The sequence below is a fragment of the Rhinolophus sinicus genome, chromosome 4 (assembly GCF_057876585.1).
Source record: "Rhinolophus sinicus isolate RSI-liver-muscle chromosome 4, RSI-T2T, whole genome shotgun sequence".
NCBI classification, from domain to species: domain Eukaryota; kingdom Metazoa; phylum Chordata; class Mammalia; order Chiroptera; family Rhinolophidae; genus Rhinolophus; species Rhinolophus sinicus.
Window position 1 is genome coordinate 84486225 of NC_142504.1, and position 26326 is coordinate 84512550.

A 26326-nucleotide genomic window follows, 5' to 3' on the forward strand; every position below is an offset into this window, starting at 1 on the left:
AAATAATTATTACAGTAAAAGACATATTGCCATTCATCCCTCTCAAAATATTATCCTTTGCTTTGAATACACTTATCCCATTGTTCTTGCCACTTTTTGAAGTTGTTCTTGAGTCCTCTTTCATGAGTGTCTTTAGTTGCGCTGTTGTGACTGCCTCAATGTCCTGAATTATTTTGAGTTTGGGGAAGAGCCAGAAGTTGCACGGTGCCAAATCCAGTGAATAAGGTGGATGAGGACAGACCTTAATGTTTTTATTTGACAAAAATTGCCATATACCAGAAGTGACATGTGACAGGAAGCACTGTCATGATGGAGGATGATTTGCAGCACCTTCTCATAACTGTAGCTCACACCTGATTGACTGCACTGAACAAATTGAAACCTGTCACGCACTGTTACTAAGGTTTGACACACACTCTCCATATTGACGATCCCTGCCTTTCTGTTGGATAATACTCAGCAGCTGCATTCACTCTGTTTTGTGCTCATAACGGAGAGGCTCTGTGTCACACATCGCTTCTGGTATGGCAATTTCTGTCAAATAAAAACATTATGGTATGCCCTCATTCACCTTATTCACCAGATCTGGCAGCGTGCGACTTCTGGCTTTTCCCCAAAGTCAAAATGACCATGAAAGGTAAACATTTTGAATCAATTCAGGACATCGAGGCAGCCACAACAGCTCAACTAAAGACACTCATGAAAGAGACTTCCAGAACTGCTTCAGCAAGTAGCAAGAAAGATGGGATAAGTGTGTTCAAAGTGAAAGGAAGTATTTTGAGGGGGATTAATGGCAATGTGTATTTTACCATAATAATTTTTTTTTTAATTTAAACACTCACCATATTTTTTTTATCACATTGTTTGGCAGCAGAAATGAAGACAGAAAGGCAAAGTTGAGACTAAAGTAGATTATAAATTTGAAAGTATAGCCTGAATTGATTTAGGGAAACAACAAAAAAAAGAAAAAAATCAAACGTTTTAGAAATTAATTGTATTATGTCATAAAGGTGTAGCCTTTAACATCAGTATGTCGTCACTTAACATCATCGATAGGTTCTGCGACTTGAAGCAAGACAATATAAAATGAAATCAATTTTACCACCGGTTAATTGGTATAAAGAAGAGTTAAGTTCCTACAGCATCTCATCAATGCTATAACAAAATGACATTAATTATTTGAGGGCCTGTTATATAAGATTTATCTAACGTCACCTCCAACAAAATTGGGCTAAGGGTTCCCATAGCACTCTATGCATGCTTCCATTTAGCAAGTTCAGGGAAAGTCTGTTTTTCTCATTCCAGCTAGCCTGGAGCCACTTGAGGGCAAGAACCATGATGCATCCATCTTTATAACTCCAGTCTCTAGTATAATGCAAGGCATTTGGTAGGCCAAAGAAAAAATTAGAACTGAACCAATGGTAACTTATTATATAGAAAAAGGAAGAATTGAATTTGCATTTGCAATCATAAGGGTCACTGGGGTGGTAGCTAATACATACAGATGTCTGAGTAGAACAGTCTTCCAGAAAGGAGTAGTAATATTTCTATCTCAGTATGCTTGCAGCTATAATGTAACCTCTTTAAGGGCAGAGTTCAAAGTTATTTTGAATGTACTGCAGCATCTAGGACAGTAATGAACATGCAGGGGATGCTTAATTAGAATTTTTTTTAAAAAAAGAATATACAGTAATAATTTAGTCTCTTTCCCTACTCTTACTTATCATACACAATTTAATTATTAAGATAGAGTCCAATGTTCTCAAAATCATTTGAGATTTTCCCCATTTATGAATGTTCTTTCTGTACAGAGAAAAATACTTCAAGATGTGATGCTGTTGACCTCTTATCCCAGAACTGACTAGACAGAAATAAAATTAAGGTTTTCCTTAAATCTGGTTTAAAAGAAAGGAAGAAGAGTTAGGCTGTAGATCATTCTAGTCAGTTAAATAACGTCTTTCTGAAAACATAAAACTAAAAATATAATTTGATCATAAAGATGTATCTTTCCCTCAGTGATTAATTGCTTTAATTTTAATGGTTGCTCTAGTCATCATAATTTCTCTTCACTCTTTCAATCAACTTTGCATACTCTCTTAAGATTGACTAATTCACTTACAAGTCATATTTTGTATGACAAACTATAACCTATTCATCTAGTTCACAGGTCAACATTTTCTGTAAAGGGCCAGATAAGTAATTATTTTAGGCTTTACAGGCCACATGATTTCTGTCATAATTACTCAGTCCACTGTTGTAGAGGGAAAGCAGCCACAGACAACACATAAGCAAATAAGAATGGTTGTGTTAAAAAAAAAAAAAAGAAAAAGGCAGTGGGCCAGATTTAGCCAATGGCTATAACTTGCCAACCACTACTTTAGTCCATTATTCTTCTTTTACTATAAAAATGGTCAAATATACAGAGAGAGAGAGAGAGAGAGAGAGAGAGAGAGAGAGAGAGAGTCAGAGAGAGAGACAGAGAGAGAGACAGAGAGAGGTATACTACCATTTAGATTTGATAATTGTTAATATTTTGCTATATTTACATCTATTTTATTGCTGAATTACAATAAAGAAAACTTTTGTGTCATGAGGTTTTGCCCGTACGTAATTTAACATGTATCTTTAAAAATAAAGACCTATTACTACATAATGTAATAAAATTGATAATAACTCCCTAACAGCCAGTATTTAAATTTCTCTAAGTTTCCCCAAAATTATTTCTATAGCTATTTAGTTCAAATTAGGGATAAGACACTGCATTTGATTGTTATATATTAAAAGAAAAGCCTCTTTTATTCTAAAACAGCAGCCTCCATCCTCCAGATGTGACTCATTGAGGAATAATCTGATTTTAAATAATGTCAACAAGATCTGGACTCAATACATCCACAGGAACATTAATATAGTGGCAAATAAAAAAAAAATATTTATATTATTCTCCATATATTTACCTCAATTTCTCTACTTTTGGGATTTATTTTTACATTTCACTTATTTTTTAAACAATTTGTAGAGCTTATTAGGGTAATTCAGACACACCCATGAAACCAGAGGTTTACACGTAACATAAAAGCATATTCCAAAGGGTTTCTGTGAAATGTATGAGTCCATGCTACGGGTGCTATGCAAGTGAAGGAGAATAGAATAGTCAGTTACTTTAATTAGGCTTAATCCAGATCAGTAAAATCCATCACCTTTCATGAAAGACGCTGATTATTTTTTTCTTTCAACAGGATATTACAGTATTCTCAGCTGTGAACAGATACAGAAACGTAGGCACGTGGGATGATATTCTAGAGTTTGCAGAGACTTATGAAAGACAGGAAAATTCTCTTCCCAGAAAAATCTTGATCTCTGTGAAAAAACCTATTAGTTTACCAGGGAAATTCCAAACAGAAAAATCACCCCAAATTTCATAAAATTTCCATGAAATGAGAACTGTTGGTATACATGTGGAGCTACATTTAATAAACAATGCTCAGAGTAGAAACCAGGCATGAGACCAGACTGAAGGAGCAAACTTGTGTAGCACAGGTATGGGACAGTGTAGTGTGAACTGACAGATAAGGTGGCTGGGAAATGTGAATATGGAAATGAGAGGGGCTTGTGTTGCCTATCTTTTAAAGTCTCCTAACTCACTAGCATCCGGGAATAGGATCAGTAAAGAGTCAGGAAAAAGGATTGGACCAACTGAGATAATAGGAGTACATAAAGAAAAGGGAACCAAAAGGTGCTGATTGGAAACTGGAGCAAAGCTAGAATTCCCTCAATTGAGAAAAGGAATTGAATTTATAAAGAACAGAAGGAGTCAAAGCACAGAATGAGATAGAAGAGAAAAGCACTGTGCAAAACCACTGGCCACATGTGGTTATTTAAATTTAAATTAATTAAAATAAAAAAAAGTTAAACATTCAGTTCTTTAGTCATGGCAGCCACATTTCAAATGCTCAATAGCCACATATGGTTAGTGGCTATGATATTGCACGGATAGAGGACATTTCCACATTTCAGAAAGTTCTATTGGACAACGCTGCACTAAGGACATTAAAATGAGTAGGAAAGAGAAAACCGCAGGGAAAGAGGTAAAGGAGGAGGAGTGGTGATTCATCAACTCCCTTTCCCACTTGTGTTTAATGTCACTAGTTCTCACGTGATGGTCAAGATAGGCACTGCTCTACAACCTTGGGGTTCAGCCACACCTCCTCTCAGAAAGGTGCTAGAGAGGTGGCTGCCTTATAAATGCTCTCGTTGGTTGGGATTGTCGGAGCAGGACATTGAATTGGAGTGGAGCCAAGGTTGGGCTTGGGGGAGAGTCATTAAATGGGTGAAGAGGGCCTGAGCACACCCTAGTGCCATGCCCAGAATTCAAAGTGGATAAAGCATTCACTTGCCACTGTCAAGATGCAAGAGTAGATTTTTTTCTTCTCTGGTGTCCAGTGAGTCTTCAGTCATTCATGGTCATACAATCTTACTACGAATTTATTGTTCAGATTAAGTCATAGGTCAACACTCTCTATTTTACTCAACCAATGAGAAATTTGGCCTGACCAGCTTATTTCATTTTATTTATTCATATCAGTCAGTTCCAATTATACTCATTCATATTCACCGCAAGTAAATATAGGCAGCCTACCTCCTTACCTCCACAATGAATAGTACGGAATTTTAAACCGCTGTTGAGTAGCCCTCTTTGCCACACACCCACAGTAAATGAAAGCATTCTGTAGAAGCTCTGCCCTCAGAGATATCCTTCATTTTGGGGATATTTTTGGCAACTTTTTGGCCATAATCAACTTCTTATCCAATAGGGCTTTTGTTGCAGACTGCCATTTCAAACTCCATAGTCTTCCTTCCTGCCACTCATAATATTTATCCTAGACATTGCGAGGTGAAGACAGCATATCCCAAGAACACTATCAAATGATGCCTTGTAAGAGTCACTAATTATTTTCACAAACCTCAGGGCTGCTCAGTTTCCCATTTGCATGTGTGGGCAGCAGTTTCTTCAATGTATTCCCCATGTTCTAATTGGCTCACTATACAGATTCTTGGCTCTGTGCTTGGGAATCATCACCGACTTTTAACCCACCTCACCTGAAGAGTAGCTTTCTGTGCTCCATTAGTATTTCAGGCACTGATCCTCAGTTTTATAAATTAGCAACAGGATTTTAATTGGAGGTTTTGATTGTTTACTTTTAATCGGACTTAGTGACATTAAAAAAAATTACTGCACTTGAAAAGGGCAGAACTTTAAAGAGAGAAAATTAGTTGGGGAAGAGAAGATATTCATTTAGAGGAAAAAACAGAGACTTCCTCAGACTTAGACTGGTCACTTAAAGGGAACTGTGTCATGCAGAGGACCTTATAATTGTAAGTATCATAGTTTTGCTTGTTTGAATTAATACTTTTTTAAAAATCCTGATTCTTAACATTGGCAAATTTTCTGTCTCTCAAAGGACAGCTCTGAAAATGACTATTTCCTAACATCCACTGAAATGGAAAGTTTATGATTTTCTACTGTGACCTGAGTGTCTGGCTATGAGCATGGGCCGGATAATCCTCTGAATAATATAAGCATCCAGACTACACTTGCCTTTTTAATATGCAAAGAAGCTAAACAACCTGTGAATAAAGCATAGGGTGAAAAGCCCTTATCAATTGTATAATTCTCCATACTTCTGATCTTTTTAAACACCTGCCACTGAAAACCTTCAGAAAAGGAGTGAATCTTCCATGCCCTACAGAGAGTTACCTTACAGCTGGAAGCAGGGTGTGTCCCTAAGCTTTTACCTGGGAGCAATGATGATCTTGTCAAGCATTTTAGTGAGACCAGCCCAAGTTTTTAGGGTGGGGATCTAGACTGGTTATACGTACCTTCGGTCCTTCTCCCGGAGAAGGCAGAAACACCTCAAAGCCTGCATGTAAGAACATCTACTGAGAAATTATTTTAATCAGACACCAGCTGAGTGGGGGAAAGAAAAAGAACAGAGAAGAACAAACAACACTCCCTTGGTCCTGGATGTAAGAGAACCCAGCAGCGATGAACTGGCACTTCTTTACAACAGCTGCAGTGCTGTTCATTTTTCTGGTAAGTGCATTCTGTTACAAATCCTCCACGATCATTCTCGTTGTAAAGTGAGAACATTTTAGAAAATGTTATTTCTTGTTATTTCTAATCTAAACCCATTAAAAGTTTATGTTAATGACGAGGTAATTTTTATGAACTACATGTTTAAATAGTGTTTCTCTCTTTAATTGAAGACTCGAGATCATATTAAGGCATAAGTGTCAACTCATCATATCACATCTGTGACATGGAAGTCATTGTTAAGTCATGCTGGGAAAAGATTGAATTCGAAAAAGTCATATCACTATTTAATAGCACTTTGCTGTTCAGATTCCCTTTTGCAGGTGGGCTTTTAAAGTAATATTACAGGTGTGTCCTGAATTTTTTAACCTAAATATTTTTTGTCAGTCTTTTGGTATCTTTGCTGGTAGATTCACTGTAGTTTGTAAAATATACAAATAGGATCCCTATAAAATTAAAATCACAGCAGTTTGTGATTGGCCTCACTATCCAAATAATCTCATTGTTTTCTTATGTGGTTGGGATCCATGTCACTCATATGGAAAGCCCCGCACTGCTAAACTATGATTTTATTTAAAACAACATTTTTTTATTTAAAAAGATGGCAGTATGGGAGATTTATAAATAACATAGTAGGTGAAGGAATGGCTATAATTAAAAAGTAAGTATAATTATTACAATACTCGTCCTTACTAATGGAAAATCAGTGATGCTGGTATGCAAGTTGTACGTTGATGTCAGACAAATGTAATGAAATGTTTTATCATTGTCCCCCGTACACGTTATTAGTTCTCTTTTTAGAGATAAAACTAAGCGCAGCGCCAATGTGTTGCATTGATTTCACTTATGTCAAAAATATTAAAATTGTAGTCTCACAGTAAGGTTAATATAATCCAGAGACAAATGCCAGTTAAATCATGATCCAATTTGGCAGGATAGAGTGCTGTGGTTCATATTTGTTTCTACTTGCTTAATTTTGGAACTGGATTGTTGGGTTTCTATAATAACAACTTAGATCTTTGATATGTGGTATGCTGGTTAGTTTGAATTCAGTTTATTAATTAAGAGAGATCATAACCAGTGGATTTAGTTATAAATGAGCATCATATAAACTGGTAGCTTTAGTTCCAAGCTGCCCTTTAAACATGAGCCCTATTCCATGGATTTTTTAATGGGTCTTTAGGATCAATTGACGCTATAACTTGCGATGTGGCAGGGATTAATAAGCATTATACAGTATGTCATTTGAACATAAGAGTATTTGTGTATCATGAAATAAACAAACATTTTCATTTTTAATTTCATATAAAGTTGATCCATTAAAGCTTATTTTAGTTACAATTGATTAAAGTTTATTCTGATGCTTACGTATTTTCATTGAATCTATAAGATACCTTATTTCATTATTTTTAGGGTTATTTTTAATTAATTACATCCTATACAATCCCTTTAATCCGCCATTTTCTAATTAGTCATTCTTTAGTAAAATGTATCTTTTTATCAAAATCATGTATGCTTATTGAACTTTCTCTCTCTTTGTAGAGAGGTTTCTGGGCTTTTGTATTTTATTTTCTGTTTTTGGATAGGTTTTGTGTGGATTGTTTGTTTGTTTGTTGCCATATTTTACTTTGGAATCAATAACAAGTTTCTCATATGCCTTATGAAAATTATGTCTCAAAGAATTTGTTCTATGAGTAATTAAAATGTTTCATTTTTACATTATCACAACTTTTTTTATAAAACATTTCACTTTTTAAGGTTTGGAAAGTTATAATTTATTTTTACTACTGATTTTACCAGATGATTTGAATAAATGTCCTTTGGAGATATGCAGTCTATCTGTGCTTTAAAATACTATTTTTTTCTGAAAATTCACCACGATAGCAAATTATTCTACTTACCTCTATAGTTCTGCTATCCTCACTGTGAATGTTTACTTTCACCAAACGAAAAACAAACCCATGTAAAGTCTTTATATTCTCTGCTCAAAGTCGATATAAGTGAAAATGTATAGTAGGGAGCATATCTGGACAATTCTGAAAACCTTTAAGATACTTAAACTGGTAGTATCTTTAAGGCAAATCCATTTGAGAGCTGGGTGGCCATCTATTTGTATGTTGTATAGTCTGCTTAATATATCTGAAGGTTTTAGACTTTGTTCAAATTAGAGGGCCAGATTGGGGAGAATAAAGATGACGAACCTGCTCTCACAGAGACCAAGATTGCCACATGACTATTCCATTACTTAGACAAGTCTCCTGGGCAGACACTAGCTTACACTGTTATAACACAGCAAGCCAAATAAATGTTACTGATTCTGCATTTATTTTTCTTTGTTTTTATTTTCATGAAATTCGTGTAAGAGGGGGAGGTACAACAGAGAACAATGTTATCTATGCATCAAATATAAGAAATCTCTGAGAATGGTTGTAGCAGTGCTATAAGGAATGGCATGGTCACTATGGGAAAGCAAAACAGAACCAGGAGAATTTTTTTTCCAATGATTTCTAATAATTACTTGCAATTTTGTCAGGTCCAACTAGTCAACTTAAATCAGTGATGTACAATAAATCTCAAGGTGTCTTTTCTATCAAGGCCAACTTTTACAGCAAAGAACTCATATAAACCTATCTTTATCTAGTACCAAGAATAATCCAATTTCTTTAGTTCATTACATCAGTCTAGCTTCCTCTCATTCCATATTTTCTTTAAAAAAATAAAAACAAACAAACCTCTTTGACCACCTGATAAAGTAACTCCACAGTTTGAACTTAGCTGAAATTATTTGGTATACAAGCAAGCGTTTGTCAGAGTATTTCTCAGAACTCAGGCTAAAATACGCAGAAAATAATACATACTTTATTACATAGTCCATCAATTTATTTGAACCAAACATCTTAAATTCCCGTAATTGGGTCCACTAATGCCTGAAGCAAGGGAAGGACTAACAAACTACTACAGGCTAAACAGAAGACAAGCAAAAGAAGGGATTCTGTATGCTTTCTTGAGAACCTATTATAGTGATATAGATTATAGATATTATAATTTCAGTAAAATATTCTATAGAAAATGGGAACAGTATTTCCATTCCCCTGTTCAGTTTTATAAATTGTATTTAAGCAAAGTCATTTCCATTTATATGGTGTTCTTAACTGCATATTTCACTACAGATTTAGAACCAGCATCTTCTTTTACTCTAATTAAAATAGAGAGTACAAACTGATCATCATTAAATTAGTTTTAGTTGCCGCAGAATAAAATCATTTTGCCATGCCAGATTTAGAAAAACCTACAGCACTGGGAAGTGCTGTCTTGCTCAATCTGAAAGCTTGGCCCGTGAGGGACAAGATTCACCTATTTAACAAGGCTCATGAATCTAGAAAAATCACACCCTTGTCTATACCCAAAGCCCTTCATTTCTGATAACTCTTTCTTCACTATACATTCTTCAAGGCCATTGTTGCTGAATATCCCCATGTCCTAACAGCATTACCTAACATATAAGCAGGAGGCATGCTCAGCATTGCAGCAAGTCTTACTGTGCTCCCATCAATGAGGTAACACTTTTACAGAGTGCTGGGTCATACCACCCTTGCTGGTTATGTTTGGCATGCAAATTCCTTTAATGGACTTATGCAGGTCAAAGTAGTTTAAATGACATTGGCTGCTGATCTATGCCCCTCTGAGAACTGGTCTATGAAAAAAGAGTCTTTTACACTTATCTAAAGAAAAACCACATCCCCACAAATTAATGGGGATTTGCTCATAAAACTTCTTGACTATAAGTTTTGTGAGGGCAGCTTCTGTATCTCATTTACTTGTATCCATCATAGTGCTTTGTACCAGTGCAAAATTACTCAACAAATGTCTAATCACACAAAGTAGAAGCATCAGAAAAGGATTTTTGGATAGTTTATATTTGTCTTCCCCCACACATTCCAAAAATCATCAAGGTATTAAACATGAAAACAATCATGTTAAGTCTGCCTAACACTTATTTTTATGGTGTAGTACTACATTTACTTTACATTCCTTGTAAGGCTTACCATAATGTTTTCAGGGTTTAAGCCCTTCAAAAGGCTTAATCCAGCCTTGGAACCACACAATACATATTAGGCAGGTATTTGCCAAATAAATAAATAAATGAAAAAAGAAGACAAATCAACCTATCAGGAATTCAACTCCATACTGACAGATTTTGTCCAAGTAATAGAAAGGAAAGACAAAAAAGGAACTTTTTAAAAAAAGAAGCAAATTATTATATTTTAGCTTTGTCTCAAGTTCATCCTTGTGATGTATGTAATAGTTAAATACATTAGAATTTTTTTCTTTTTTTTATGTTGCGTGTTTTACTTTTTTTTAATTAAAGTTTATTGGGGTGACAATTGTTAGTAAAGTTACATAGGTTTCAAGTGTACAATTCTGCAATACATCATCTATATATCACATTGTGTGTTCACCACCCAGAGGGGAGTGGCAGATGAGGGTAAAAGGGATCAAATACATTAGAATTTGATGCTTAACAAAACTGCCAAGTGACTGTGGAAGTTCACCTAAGTTATTAAATGGAAGAGGTTTTCTTTGTAAAAAGTATTTGTTACTACTTTCAAGACCATTTTTATTATATGCAAAGAAATGTAAAACTCAATATCCAAAGAAAAGAACTAAAAATGATTATAATTAGAGAATCATTAAAATTAGTATGGAATTTTTTGTCCTGCAGCTTTTTTTTTTTTTTAATATGTGGATTGGCTTCTACAACAAAGAGACAACTCATTGAGGATGCACTTCAAGTGAATTATTCACTGCTTTCTTAGAATTTTGGATTCCAAAGGGCTTTAGTCTCATATACAGATGAGGACACGGAGGCAAAGAATGGCTAAGTGACTTACCCCAATGTCCAGATCCAGTGGACAAGATAGCTGAGATGTATTTAATGAATACTCCTGTATTCATCTTGAAGAGAATCTCCATCACGGCCTCGAATTTCCAACTTATTTCGGAATCCAAACTAGTCTTCTAATTACCAGAGAATAACCTTTCCTTTGCTCTAGGGATGAGGTCTAGATCATTCAGAACAATGTCCTACTTCCCTTTCCTAATCAATTTATTTTAATCTCCATCCTTCCTCTTTTCCTCACCTTCTGTCTCTAAAGTCCTTTCTTTCCGCCCATTCCCTCCTGCTCTCTCCCTCACATCTTCATCAAGTACTTTCTCAACCTCTCCTGTTTCAAATCAGAACATCCTACTCTCCCCTTTCTTTACCTTCAAAAATCCACATCTTCCTCTCCCCAAATATCTACTTGGATGCTACATCTAATTCTACTAACACTACTTTTCCTTATATCACCAAATTTTTCAAAAACGTGGGATCTTTATGTCCTCTTCCCCTCCATCTTATTCCCCAATCCCTGGCCGTCAGGAAGCGCTTATTCCATCCAACTGAAATCATTCTCCTTTAAGTTGAGGTCACAGAAAACCTCAGGATTTCCTCACAATTCACTGTGCTCCGCTTTTTTTTAATATCATATCCAGCACTAGTTTACACCATATGTCTTTCAATTCTCCCTTTCTCTCATATCTGTGACATTGCATTTTATTTTTCTCTTATTTCTTTGGCCACTTCTTTTTTTATCTCATTCTTTGTTTCTTGTTCACTGTCATTGTTCCTAGTTATATAAATGTAGGAATTCCCCTAGTTTCATCCTCAGCCACAGGGTGTTTCTTTGCTGTATTCTCTACTTTAGGGATTTCAAATTCTCCCATGATTTCAACCATTCTATCTGAGCAGATGTCCCTCAGATCTATGTCTCATGCCTGAACTATAGCTCGTGGTCTGACACATATTTCAAGTCGCTGAACATCTCTACCAGTCATTTCTCTGGCATCTTAAACTCGATGTGTTCTAACCTGCTAAATTCTGCTTCTGCCTTGCTCCTGACCTAGTTTAAACCTACCATCCCCTTATATTCTTCCCTCTCTTCACTCCCACATCCCATTTGTTCTCAAGCCCTGTCAATTTCAACCATGTAGTGTCTCTCCCTTGATCTTTCCTCGTCTGTTCCCACTGCCACTATTCCAGGTCAACTCCTTCTCATCTCTGGACTAATTTGATGCAGAAACTCAACTGCTTGTGGCCTATAATTGCTGCCTTTTCCCGCCACTCCCATCACTGTTGTCAAAATCCACAATTTGATCATGCCTTTCCCATAATCAACAAACTTCAGTATTTTCCTACTGCACACAAGATTTGGTGTTAGACTGGGCAAGGTAACTATATAATTTAGTCAACTCCTCTCATTTTACGAATGACAAAACTAAAGCTCAGAGAATTTAGGAAGTACATTGAGAGTGTTCTGACTCTACCAAGTGCTCTTTTTATCGCCTTATTTTGCCTTTGAAAGTCAAAGAGTGACTTTGTTTCAAAGTTTATTCTGGACGCTGAGCAAAAGACAATACGGTTATGTCAACACAACATATTTTTAAGCATACTTGGCAGTTTTTTAATTACTATTCCAATTGAGAGCCTGACACTATGGTGAAACCTACTCGGTCTTCTGCCTAAGTTGGCTCTCATGGGAAAAAGAATGACACAGCTTCATAAGGTGGGAAGGTTAGTCATTTGGCATAGTTCTCCAAAACAAACAGCAAGCACTGATACTTCAGTGTGGTAAGGGAAGTGCAAGACAGATAACACATGAACACACAATTCTGTAGCTATGAAGAAATGGCTTCCAAACAGGCAAATAAGGTATCTCCACACCACCATCCCACACCCAGAAATGAGAGGAATAAGTGCTTATGAGTTCACAAGTAGCAAGAAGTACACATCTGCATTAACATCATTTCAGTTCTGCACCCAGCAGGGACTCTATAGTAACATTCCAGTTACTTGTCCAAACCATTTGGGCCATTTACTTTTCTTTCCTCTTCCTCCAGCATGACTATTATTCTTGTTGTGAGTATCATATATACTAACACAAGGATATGCTAACACAAGGATATCCTAATCACAAGAATAATATGAGATTAGATGAAAATCAAAATTCTTTGAATTCTCAAAGTTGTAATGTCAGTTCTTTGAAGTATACTTTATTTCATAATTAACTTAAAATAGGATATCTTTTACTTTATTATAAAATCCACACCTCAAGCACAAGATTAGGCTGAATTGTATTGGATTGTATTTAGCCATAAATTAATATCCAAACCTCAGTTTCCTCAGCTACAAAATGAAAATAATTATAGTATTGACCACAGGTAGTTGTGAAAATTGAGTGCATGAGGTTCTCTAAACCTGTTGTCTAATACTTAGTTATCATTCAGTGAATTATAATGGTGGTAATGATAATGATTAACATTAACTATATATCATCAGTATATAACTCCTATAATAAAAATATTATCTCTTGAAACTACTCATATTGACCATAAATATATATTTTCTTGAATTATCAATTATAGCAATTTTTAAAAACTATGTACTTGAACACTGAAAATTTATTTTCCATTTAATGGTGAAATTAAAACTATAAAAAGTAATTTATTATATTTTGAAATTACTATTATTAGTATTTTTTAAAATGCAAACTATATTTTTCTTTTATCAGTAATACAGATAAAGCCTGATTGTGACAACAACTTTCATACTTTGCAATTCAGAAAAAAAAAATCAAATAGAAGTTAAAAATGTCTTATGTAGGGAGAAATAACTAAATATTTATACCATATTTAGTTAATTCTAAAATTGAAAACTTAATATATTCAAACTAGCCTTCAAACCCACACCTAATTTTTTAGGGAGATATTTTATGTTTTAAGTAGACTGATATATTAAACTTAGCACATTAGTGTCTGTGTTTTTAGAAATGCCTTTGGTTTTTAGAGAAAAATAAGTTAAATTATCCTGATATTACAGTTAAATCATATGTAAAGATCAAGGTCAAAGCTGAAACTAAGCAGAGCTCTTCCTGACTAGCTCACTTACTTAATGCAGGAGGCAGACTAATGGAAGTTGCTTACCCAGCAATTTGTCCCTACACTCCTGCAATTTCTTCTCCTTGCTATGAAAGGATGCATTTATAGCATCTATTTTGTTTAGTTCTAACAATAAAACATCAAACATGAGCTCATTTTTACATAGAGGAAATTATTTGCTTTTCTTTCAGAACTTTTTATTTTCATATTTCAAAGCAGGTGAAAAAATTTATCATCTTAAGATTTTCAAGAATACTAGAAAATCATCCATTTAGAATTGGATTGTGAAGAAGCGAATATTTTGAAGGTTTCGGATACTTTCTGTTTCATATCCTTTCTTCACTCCAAAAAATTTTTTTTTCTATTTCTATCTGTGGCTATTCAGATGCTAAATCTATGGTCAAAACTTTTCGTATCATAACTTACTGTTGAACATCGCTGAACAGCATTAGACTATCTCCAGCTCTTCAGGCACAAGATTTTCTAACAGAATCCGTTTCCAACCTTCATAACCACTGGGTTCTAGCTGCAAATGTACTAGGTCGTATGATTACAAGTATCTACATAGGCTAAGAATGAAAAGGTGGTTAAAAAAACAAAAGTAATAATACAAAGAGCAAATTGAAAAGTAAAAACTAAAAGAAAAGGAATCCTTAGCATCATCATCAGACCTGAGAGATAAACCAGATCCACTTGTTTAGACTGAGAAAATAATTGTAATGACTCAGATTTGTTTGATTTTTTATATGATTTGATAACATGAATTGTAAAGTATTTCATTAAATATTAACTTATGTTTATCTTATTTTTTTTATAGGTGGTGGTGGAAATCAACAGTGAATTTCGAATCCAGGTAACATATAGTAAATCTATTTCTTAAAATTGAAAAGAAAAGAAAATGGTTCGGAAGTAACAACATATCCCCTCCCAAAAAAAGTCATCCTTACAAGTAAAGTTAATGCTATGTTAAAATTAATAGAGTATGAAAATTATCAATTTTCTTAATTAAACTTCCTTTCTTTCTGACATTACAATTACTCACTCCTCCAAATTCTTCAGTGGAATGAATTATGAATAAAAATTAATAGATACAATTACTTTACCCTGCCCACTCAAGGTAAGAGATTATAACACTAAAAATGGCACCATCAAGTGGCATTCAATCAGAAGGCAAAAACGTGAATGGATCAAGTTCGCTGCAGCCTGTCGTGAAGGTGAAGACAACTCAAAGAGGAACCCAATTGCCAAAGTAAGTATCAGCTCCAAAACATAAAACTGAAAATCAAAATAGGTGGAGTTAAAGTTTAAAGTGAATCTGTCTCTTAAATATTTTATGAATCTATCTCACTGAGAAGTTATGATACAGAACTATAGTTATTCAGATGATGAAAATTGAAGCCATTAAAAGGATAAACTAAGAAATGTAGGCACTCAGGTAAACAATTAAACATTGACTCGCCTCACTGGTGAAATTTCTACATATTAATATGCATTAACCCAAACTCCAGAGTTTAAAAATATAGTGATTTAAATAATAAAGTTAACATTCAGCACATTCACAGGAACTGTTTCAATGTGTGCTCTTTCTGCCTCATAAACTGTTAGAATTAAATTCCTACTTTTGTCTTGTTTATGAATATTCATGATGTACCGTTTCATATTCTTTTTCCTTTGCATTTCCCTTATATTCCTTTGTACACACACACACACATACACACTCAGAAAAACATCCTTACACACAGATTCACTCAAATACAAAATATATATGTACACACACACACATACAAACACACACATTTTCATACAGATATACACAGAGACATTCCCCATACAACATTTTATTTCAAGAAATGAGTCCTGGTTTCTGTAACCATTTATTTGAAGTGATTTCCTTGCTTTTCTGCTAATACATTCTCCCTATTTTCAGAATTAAGAGCGTCTACACAGAGTCTGGTATCTCTTGTTGCCTACATAAATCCACTTAGATCTTTTAAAACCACATTTTTAAAAAAGTTTTGAATTGGAAGATCAATGTTATGTAATGACAGCATTGGCCAACTCCTTAAGAAGGCAAGGGGTTCCCTGCTTCAGACCTTTTGTAACACACAGCCTGAAAATAATACAATCATATTGTAAATATTGAATGAATTAATACATGCATGAATGATGATTGCATAGACTTAGATTTATTAGGGTGATATTTTACTTTTTTCTAAGTTGGTAGAAATACATATTGAATTTCTTGCATTACACTGTCAGTTATCGTTGAACATGCTAGAGCTGTAACTACTCCACTTTCCTAGAAAAAATACTTCTCTATTTTCAGAATTTCCCCCAAAATAACAAGGACAGCACATTCAACAATTCTCAAGAAAAACAGCGATCATATCAAACATAGCAGACTTTATTTACGCCCTGTAATATTTTCATTTATGCTCTTTCTGCAGATTCATTCAGACTGTGCTGCAGACCAGCAAGTTACATACCGCATCTCTGGAGTAGGAATTGATCAACCACCTTATGGAGTCTTCATTATTAATCAAAAAACTGGTGAAATTAACATAACATCCATAGTTGATCGAGAAGTCACACCATTTTTCATTGTAAGTGGGTGCCATGGCGATATATAGGTTCAGGCCTAAATTATTTTTGGAGTATCTTAAGCTCAGATCATACTTGATTTGATTTCAAGAGTCTCGGTATTAGGTACTTTTGGTTGTCTCTTAATTCATGAGCAGCCCATGACCCAAAAGACACACACAGAAGACTGGGAGACAAAGGCTTGTTTTGCTTAAGTGCAAAACTGCAAAAATGCTAACCTCTAGCCCCAAGTGGCAAAATAAAGTAGTTGCTTGGAAGGGCAAGTACTCAACTTTTACCTCCTTTTCTTAAATTCAGTTGAGTCGCTTTCCTCTCACTCCAATGCAGTGATGATTCTGTAACTACTATGGGAGACTTTTCTGAGTTAAGCTACTTTATTATAAATATATATTACTCAAGCTCACCTGAGCACAGAATGTGCCGTGAAAAGACTTCAGTTCCTCAACTGAATCTTAACCTATTCTTTACAGTAGCTGTGACAAAGCTTAAGTATGTTCACTCTTCAAACTTTACTTTCCACCTTAAGCAGATGACCTCGTGACCAACTTCATTAAAAGATCCAAAGCCCCTCACAAGCTCCTACAATTAATTCTCTCTCCTCAAGCTCAGAAATGTGCTACATTAAATCCAAAAGGAAGATAAATTTTCTGTTTTTTTTCCAGTTTATCTCAAGAGATTTCCATTGTCCCATAATTACCTGGTTCTTCAAGAACTTTAGTCTATCAACTTTGCTTTTTCTTGCCTTTTCTGCTTGCTTTGTTGATCGCTTCCATCATGGTCAACACTTGTTAATATTTAATATTAAAAATAAAGAAATAAAATCTTCCTTAATCTTGTAACCTTTTCTATTAAAACCCTATTAATCCATATCCAAAAATACCTTCAAATAGTAATCTATGCTTGCTGTTTTCACTCATACTTTGTCTGTATTCCTCAAACTATTTTAATTCCTTAGTCTTCTGTTCTTAATCTATATTCTTGCCTTATTTCCCACAATGTTTCCCACCCACTCTCTAAATCAGCATGCCAGCCTATTAGCTTTTCTTGAAACACAATGCATTTTTATATGAAATATACCAAATAGATAAAAGTACTTTTTTTACATTATACTTACGTATACTTCTAATAATAATAATATTAATTATACAAACAACCCATATAACCACCACCTAGCTTATGAATGCTATATTTCTTTGAAACCTCTATGCGACTAATCTTTACCACAGCCTCAACCCCCTGTTGGTCCCTATTCCTAACGTCAAACAATGCATTTTCATTATTCTGTTTCTTTCCTTACATGAATCCTTTTGCTTGGAAAACCAGACAATTGCCACCTCTGCCTGTTGAAATTCTCTTTCAAAGTCCATCTCAATCATTACATCCTCCTATGTAGTCACAGTATTTTTGTTCTTCCTTTTGTAACTGGTCATGTTATCTTTTCTCAAATGGTATTTTGAATTTGTTTTTGCCTCCCCTTATTGATTATAGGTAGTACTTGTGCTTATACTCTAGTAAGAAATAAATGTCTTATTTTTCTTTTAGTTACCCACAGTACCTCGCATAGTACTCAAAAAGTAAGAACTTAATATGTGTTGCACCATCTAATTATTCCTCTTTTCTCTCTTAGATATATTGCCGGGCTCTGAATGCACAGGGCCAAGACTTAGAGAGGCCTCTTGAGCTCAGAGTCAGGGTTTTGGATATAAATGACAACCCTCCAGTATTTTCTATGACTACTTTTCTAGGACAAATAGAAGAAAATTCTGACGCAAGTAAGTATTCAACTTTAAGTAAACAAGAATATTCTGGCTTCCAGATCATTCTGAACAGCCAGGCAACTAGAGGCTAAATTATGTCAACATATTACATCAGAAATGTAAGAGATAATTATAGAAAAGCATGCAAAAGAGAGAGGTGTGAGGAATTCTCCATAATGGCTTTCCCTTCAACTGCGGAAGCAGCTCCAATCCATCATACACAAGGAGCAACTCCAAAGTAATGAAAAGAATTTTCTTGTGTAACTCATACACCAGCTTTGTAGTGGATTCCTAAGGAGAAATTCCAAAAGGACTTTGCACAGTGGTGGCAGGGGCAGTGCGAGCATTTAGCCTCTCGGCCAGATTGCTTTGAAGGGCAATCTTACCCACTTCTGTTCATACTCCTTTTTTCTGCTTTTTTAAATCGTTTTTAATTAAAGTTTATTGGGGGTGACAATTATTAGTAAATTTACATAAAGTCACTCATAGAAATCGCTTCCAGGCAATCTACTTTGTAGCCATAATCTTCAAGAGCTTTTGTTGACAGCAAATAAATGCAAAACAATAGTTTCCCCTTCTTCTATACAATTTAATAAATATAGGTTTCGTTTGCTTTTTAGTCAAGTCACTGATTTTATGTATTTCAAATGTTTATAAACCTAATCCTTTGGCCCACCATGCACATTTAAAGCTGATTGTCTCAAGTGGCACTAGTTGAAGGGCACTAGAAGCCTATAAATAGATAGAGGATTTACCTGAAAGAGCTTCGACAATCTAAAGGTGTAATGGCCTCCTTATGGATTACTGCAAATGGCAACATTTGAACTGCCAAATATTCAGTCATTGGAAATGATAGTATATTAGCTGCTTAGCACACTATTGAAAATTGTCCTAAATATATTAAAAACAGCAGAGATCATTTTTTATTTGAATTCAAAACTTCAACTTACTTTCAATCTTTAAGTGGTATAATTTCTTATAAATTCAAAAAATCCTTATATTTTACTTTTATTCATTAAAATACTATACCTATATTTTGACCTTTTAAAAATATCATTCTAAAAATTTTTTCTGAAAATATTCACACAATATGAAAAGTAAAAATGGAATAGAAATTTGTTGTTTTTTTTCTCTTCAGAGGCAGCACTATCATTAGTTACTTAGGTACATATGTTCTTAATTATATAAATATATATAAACATCTCTTTGGAAATAAATGGGACCCTTTTCTACATGCTAATCCACAATGGGAACTTTTATTTAAATACATTTTTCACATATTTCCATCTTAGGAAATATAGATTTCTTCATTCCTCTTAACATGTGTATCAGATTCTTTGTATGGATGTACCATAATTAATTAATTAATTGCCTATTGAGAACTTTTTTGAAGTGGTGCTGAAATGAATACACAGTGAGAGAGATAGTGAAGGAGGGAGAGAGAGATAGATGGGAGATACTCTGGTGCATTTGCGGCTATAAGACACAAACTGTGCTTAAAATAGTTTGAGTGTAGAGGAAAATTCTTGTTTATGAATATTGGCTGCTTTTCACATTCTCTAGTGTCCTTTATCAAAACTGCTTATAAGGTGAATGGAAAGGATGAGGGATAGGACAAAGTATGTAGTTAAACAAACATTTCTCTAAACTGACTAATTACCGCACTTCACTAGGAGTCCTACAAAACACAACAATTATATATATATATATATAGTGCACTATTCAGTATGAACTCTACATAATTTTCTCTCCTTAAGCTGTTTAATTCTCTTATGATTCAGTGAGGACAGTACTATTACCATTCCCTCACAGACATGAAAACTGAGGCCAAGATCATGTAGAAAGTTCTATGATTGGGAAAGAGTTGGTCTGGCCTTAAATTCATTTTGTTTAAACACAGCAGCCTTTAAAAAAAAAAAAAAGAAAAAAGAAAGAAAAGAAAAAACAGAGAGAGAGAGAGAAAAAATTATCCTAGAATAAGAAATGGAAAGGCAGAATAAAACATTTCTTTGTTTTCTATCAGCAACGTCTAGGTTCTTGGTAAAATGTGATCTTTTTGTCAACGTAAAGGTATAGAAAGGAGCTAAGATACTAGTATGTTGAAGAAGTAGAAAGAAAAATGGTAGAGTGCACATTATAATGACCAACTAACCTTAACACTTTGTTGAAAAAGCAATAAACTATACTATAACAAAAATGCAAACTGTCCACTTGCAATCAATATTCCTTGATTTCTAGATACCCTGGTGATGAGACTCAATGCTACTGATGCAGATGAACCAAATAATTTGAACTCAAAAATAGCCTTCAAGATCATAAGCCAGGAACCTTCTGATTCACCCATGTTTATTATCAACAGATACACTGGAGAAATCCGAACAATGAATAATTTTTTAGACAGAGAGGTAATTTCTTTTTCTGTTAATGTGTTTGTTGTTAGTCTTATAGGAACTGATTTTAAAAGTAAGACTACCTAAGAAAGAAAAAGAAAAAGGAAACAATATTTAAAAATTTTAATTACACAGCCTTTTCACATAATGGTAATGATGTAAGAAATCTTTAAAATGAAAAAATGGGGATTCCTTGAATATATTTTATACTCTCACTTTTCCTTTTTTTACTTAGGATTTGCCTCAGATTAAGAAAACTATATTCTGAGAGTACATAAAAATATGCATAAGGGAGAGGCAAAGGCTTCATTTTTTAAAAATGAGTTTTTTACTGATACAAATTTAAGAAACATTTGCTATTATATTCTCCATCTTGGTGAGTCACAATGCATGTGAACATGGTAGAAGCTCCGAAAATTTTACTGGCTAAGAAACTTGTTTATCATTCTTTAACTCAGTGTATCCTAAGCTCATTTGACAATAGATATCTTTTTTCTTCCTTTGTCACACCTACTGACAGCCCACTGATTATTTTGGGAAATGAATTACAGGATCAGAATGATAGATAGAAATTAAGTAACATCCTCATCAATCTTTTCATTTACAAATAAGAACGTAGTGATTGTTAGCAAATTAGAATCAGCATTACATGGTTTCTATCCTGACATGTGGTCCCACAATTTAATTTAAAAATATTATATTTTTCATTATTTTTTAATATTGATAGAATACAGCTAACCTGTATGTATTTTAGGGATATAAGAAAGTTTTATTTTCTAATTGATACTGAATTAAATTTTCTTTTAATCATTATAGTTATTTAAAAATGACAGTCTCCCCGTTAATGATTCCTATGGAGGTCTAGGATAAATCAGATTATTTTTACACTTTTTAATGATCCAACTATCATCAGTTTCCAGGTTACCTATTACTCTTTTTTGTCTGTTTGAAAATTACCACCAGAGGAAATTGACTAGCTGGCGCTTTCTCAAGCTTTCTTAAAGAACTCAGTGAAATTCCTTTAATGTCAAAAAAGTTTTAATGGTGAAGAGCTCTAGAAAGTAAAAGTACTCTGAAGTCACTGGGAAACCACCCAACATTCTTAACCTGGGGTCCATGGAGAGACCTCAAGATGTCTTTAACTATGAATCCTCTAAGATTATACCTACAATTTTGAATGAGGATGCAAATATGCATTTGTCTGGGAAAAGATTCATAGCTTTTACCAGCTTCTAAAAATTTAAGCACCATTTAGTAGAATCAAAGATAGAGCATCAATAATTCCACTGCCACCACCTGCCACCCCCGAGAAATGCAAACCATTTGCTATCTCTTTATTCTTCTTGTTCATTTAGGGCTGATTATTTAAGTTATGGAATTTTCATGCCAAAATCCCTGGTAAACCTTAATCTCTCTCCTCCTGATCATTTTGATGTGATTTACCCTTTATGTATGTTTTCAAATCCTGAGCATATGATAATGAATGAAGCCTTTACAGAAAGTTGCTTCTTTTAAGAGGCTGGATAAGCACTTTTGGGACTAGAAGTGGTGACTTCCATATTGATTCAGGTGATCTTTGTGGATTTTCAATCATCTGTGTTACCCCTATTTCCATCATAAATGTATGTAAATATTCAGCCAACATTTTAAAAGAACTTTGCATCAGACAGAATAAGGACTGTCTATGTGAACTGTGATATTGTTTGTAATGTGTGTGTTTTTTTAGCAATATGGCCAGTATTCTCTTGCTGTAAAAGGCTCAGACCGAGATGGCGGGTCAGATGGTCTGTCAGCAGAGTGTGATTGCAGTATTAAAATCCTTGATGTCAATGATAACATCCCATACACGGAACTGCCTACAGTAAGTATTTGTCTTTGAAATTAGTAACTTTAAATTCATCACATTCTAAAGTTTGTTTAAACAATTCTACTTACAGATGTATATGTCATCTTTAGTCACATACAACCCATATGTGGACACACACTTTATCTTGTGCTTGTTTGTACAATGCATAGGGAAAAAATATTTGAACAATGAAAAGTGAGATTATAAACACAAATCTCTTTTCTAAACAATGAATAACTATAAGCATTCAGTATAAGTCTAGTATAGTTCTTCTCTCACTCACACAGTTTGTTAAGATTTCCTTACTTCTTTTTTTCAGTATTCCTTAAAGATTGAAGAAAATGCTCTGTATTCAGACTTGCTCCAGATTAGAGTAATTGATTTGGATGAACAGTACTCAGCTAACTGGATGGCAGTAATTTTCTTTATCTCTGGAAATGAGGGAAATTGGTTTGACATACAAATGAATGAAAAAACAAATGTGGGGATTTTAAAAGTTATTAAGGTATGGTATAATTATCCTAAATATTTTTGTTTCCTTGGTCTTTTTCAAAATGTCAATCTTAAAATGATGTTAACATTTCACAAACTTTAGTAGGTGAAAGAATAAAAATTACTGTTCTTCAAAATGATATGTGATACAGAGTTTTTCTGCTTATATCATTTCATGAAAACAGGCATTGAATTTTAATTTGAAACTCTTTTCTATCAATATAGTACTCCCTCACAGATCATATGAGTTGAAAGAATTTTTAAACATGAATCTTATTGTATGCTTGCAACACAGTATGATTGGTCCTTAAGGTTTTGTTTTAGATGTTTGAAGAATATTTTTAAGGCAAATTTAACATGGCTTTTAAAAAATGTGTCCATGTCAACATTGTAGGTCAAATATTATGCACTAAAAATATTCATCACATAAACTGAAAGTTCTTTATTCCTCCAATGTGTTTTTTACAAAATTAGGGTTAAATTACTGTAATTGCGGAATTATTACATTCCCATCTCACCGTGGCTACTGACGAAAGTTTATTACGTGTATTACATAAATACATTACATATTCGGCCCAAGTCAATAGCGTTCTCCTGTGTCCCCCTAATGTTAATGATCTCCCACATTTACCTGCAGTAGAATTTCCTCTGAGATGTGAGGGGAAAAAATGTCTGAGTCTTAGGGAGCTAACAATGAAGGATTCACCCTGTGCTACAAGATGTATTGAATCTATTTTTTAAATTTGCAAAAGCCTTACATGGATTGTATGTGATGCATGCAATATGTATTTTCATAGTAAAATGTAATCTCTTTTTAAGTATTTCTTTCCTTCAGATTAGCCCTAGGAAATAGGAGTTCTGTCCCCATAGGAATGTATGATCAGTTGTCTCATGTCTTTGTAAAGTTTCCTATAGCTTCCATTGACTGAAGCCATGTGAACACACTTTATTACTCACAGCATCTCTATCAATTAGGTTATATGCCCATATTGCAGGTAAACACATTGAGGTCAGAGAGAGGATGTAACCTGCTTGAGTTTTCATAGCTAGTAAATGGAACAACTGACATTCAAACCTACATTTCTCTAGCTATTAAGCCAATATTTTTTCCACTATACTACCTAGGATTCCATGCTTGGGAAACTGAGTCCTAATCTATTTCACCCCAAACTACTATATTACTTTAGAGAATTAATCAATCTATCCTCAATATCTCTCTCTGTAAAATGGGAATGATGTTGATTTTCCTCCCAGATATATATTAGTTCCTTTGTGATGATTATATATGTAATACATACATGTGTTTGTGTGTAGTGCATATGTGTACGTGATTTTATAGCCATTCTTGGAATTGCAAATAAAGGCAACATTAGAGCAAAGATTGAAATTTTTAGCTAAGTGGCGAATTCAATGTATGAACTGATGGGCATCTAAATTACTCTATATGAAAATGTAGAAAAATATATTTGGTATGGGCATAATGAATAGTTATTTGTGGATTTTATGAGTAGTGGACATTGACACCATCTTTTATAATGAAATGACTACTTGATTATTTTACAAGATAAAATTTTTTCCAGAATATGTTGAAAAAAATTAATTTAATATGTTAAACATTTAATTTGTTAAAAATTATATATGTTACTTATATACTACATTCTAATACCTGACTTATTCAAAGAAGTCATATTTACAGAAGTAAAATTTCTTCTAAATAGTTCTTTATGGATAAAATCAGTCAAAAGATTGAACCTACAAATGTATCTGGCCCATACTTTGTATATACAGAGCTACTTTCTAAAAAACATGACATGATAGAAGCTAACATAAACTGTCTTTGCACTACAAAATACAAGGATTGACTATATTATTTTAAGTGTTTAATTTGGTGGACAACTAGATCTCATGTCATACATTTTCAATTATTTCAACAAAAGATCTAGGACAATTGGATTTTTTTCTTACTATATTTTTATATCTTTGTATTGAATTAAAGATAAAGTAATAATAGATCGTGTATATGTATTTATATTTAATTAAAGAAAGAGGTATAAGAATTTTTTTGTCTGTTATCAAAGGATTTATCTTTCTTCTGGAATTGTTTTCTTCTTAGAGTAAAACTATTTCACTCTGTATTTCCTAGCCTCTAGATTATGAAGACATGCAGAATCTGCAACTTAGTATCGGTGTTAGAAATAAAGCTGAATTTCATCATTCAATTATGTCTCAATATAAAGTCACAGCGACTGCAATCTCCGTGGCTGTGTTAAATGTAATTGAAGGTCCTGTGTTCCGTCCAGGTTCAAAGACATTTGTAGTAACTAGTAATATGGGACAAAATTATAAAGTGGGAGAATTTATAGCTATTGATCAGGACACACGTCTTGCTTCAACAAGTGTTAGGTAAGACTGACATTTTCTAACTAATTTTTGCAACATATTGAACTTAAGTACATATGTTCTTTATAGAAATTTTAAGTATCTGAATTAAAATATTTTTTCATTAATTTTAAAGCTATCATTTAATCATAAAAAGTGCTAACTACTGAATTGTTAGAGTGCCTAAAAAAATATAAAAATTGTGCAAAACGTAAAGATGTAAAATGTGAAAATATTGTATCTTGAAAGTTTGACACTCCTGTGTTTATGTATGTAATTGACCTGATTACCACATATCAAGGTTTTCACCCTGGAAGATTTTATGGACTGGTTTTCCCATTGCAAATTTGCCCAGTTTGAAGTCTTAGATTTGTCAGTTACTTTCTTTCCTAAATCAGCACTTCATATAGGCCAATAATAACTTTGATATGAAAAATACGTTATATTAAGGAAAAATTATGCTATGTAGTTTTTTAAAACTGCATATTCAAATATTTCTACTTAACCATAAAAAAAACCTGCGTATATGTAGACATGTATTTTACACATGTGCTTGTGATCAAGAATAACAGTGGGAGAAAGACCTCACAAAGGAATTTTAAAAGTTCTTCCTCTGTATTCTTCTCACACTATGTGAGTATTTCTGTTATAGCTCTTATCACACTGTACCACCATTGCTGATAAACCACCTTGTACCCGAAGATGTGAATTCCTTGAGGGCAGAACACTCCCCACCCCTGTCTCCTCCGAAAGTTCTATTCCCTAAGTTTAACACGATTCCTGAGATAGAGAG

The 26326-nt window shown here is 33.8% G+C and overlaps 2 protein-coding genes across 3 annotated transcripts in view; one reads left to right on the plus strand and one right to left on the minus strand.

The window, feature by feature from the left end:
- DSC1 (desmocollin 1) overlaps nucleotides 1-26326 on the minus strand; it is a 316195-nt gene that overhangs the window by 142421 nt on the left and 147448 nt on the right. The gene's annotated exons all lie outside the window — the stretch shown is intronic.
- Nucleotides 5773-26326, plus strand: part of DSG1 (desmoglein 1) — a 38108-nt gene continuing 17554 nt past the window's right edge. Inside the window, exons 1-9 of the mRNA XM_019741171.3 lie at nucleotides 5773-6091; nucleotides 14886-14921; nucleotides 15186-15317; nucleotides 16516-16671; nucleotides 18297-18441; nucleotides 20665-20831; nucleotides 22543-22677; nucleotides 22982-23167; nucleotides 25298-25557. Coding sequence (XP_019596730.3) covers nucleotides 6044-6091; nucleotides 14886-14921; nucleotides 15186-15317; nucleotides 16516-16671; nucleotides 18297-18441; nucleotides 20665-20831; nucleotides 22543-22677; nucleotides 22982-23167; nucleotides 25298-25557 — 1265 coding nt within the window. The 5' untranslated portion in view covers nucleotides 5773-6043. The remainder of the gene's footprint in view (nucleotides 6092-14885; nucleotides 14922-15185; nucleotides 15318-16515; nucleotides 16672-18296; nucleotides 18442-20664; nucleotides 20832-22542; nucleotides 22678-22981; nucleotides 23168-25297; nucleotides 25558-26326) is intronic.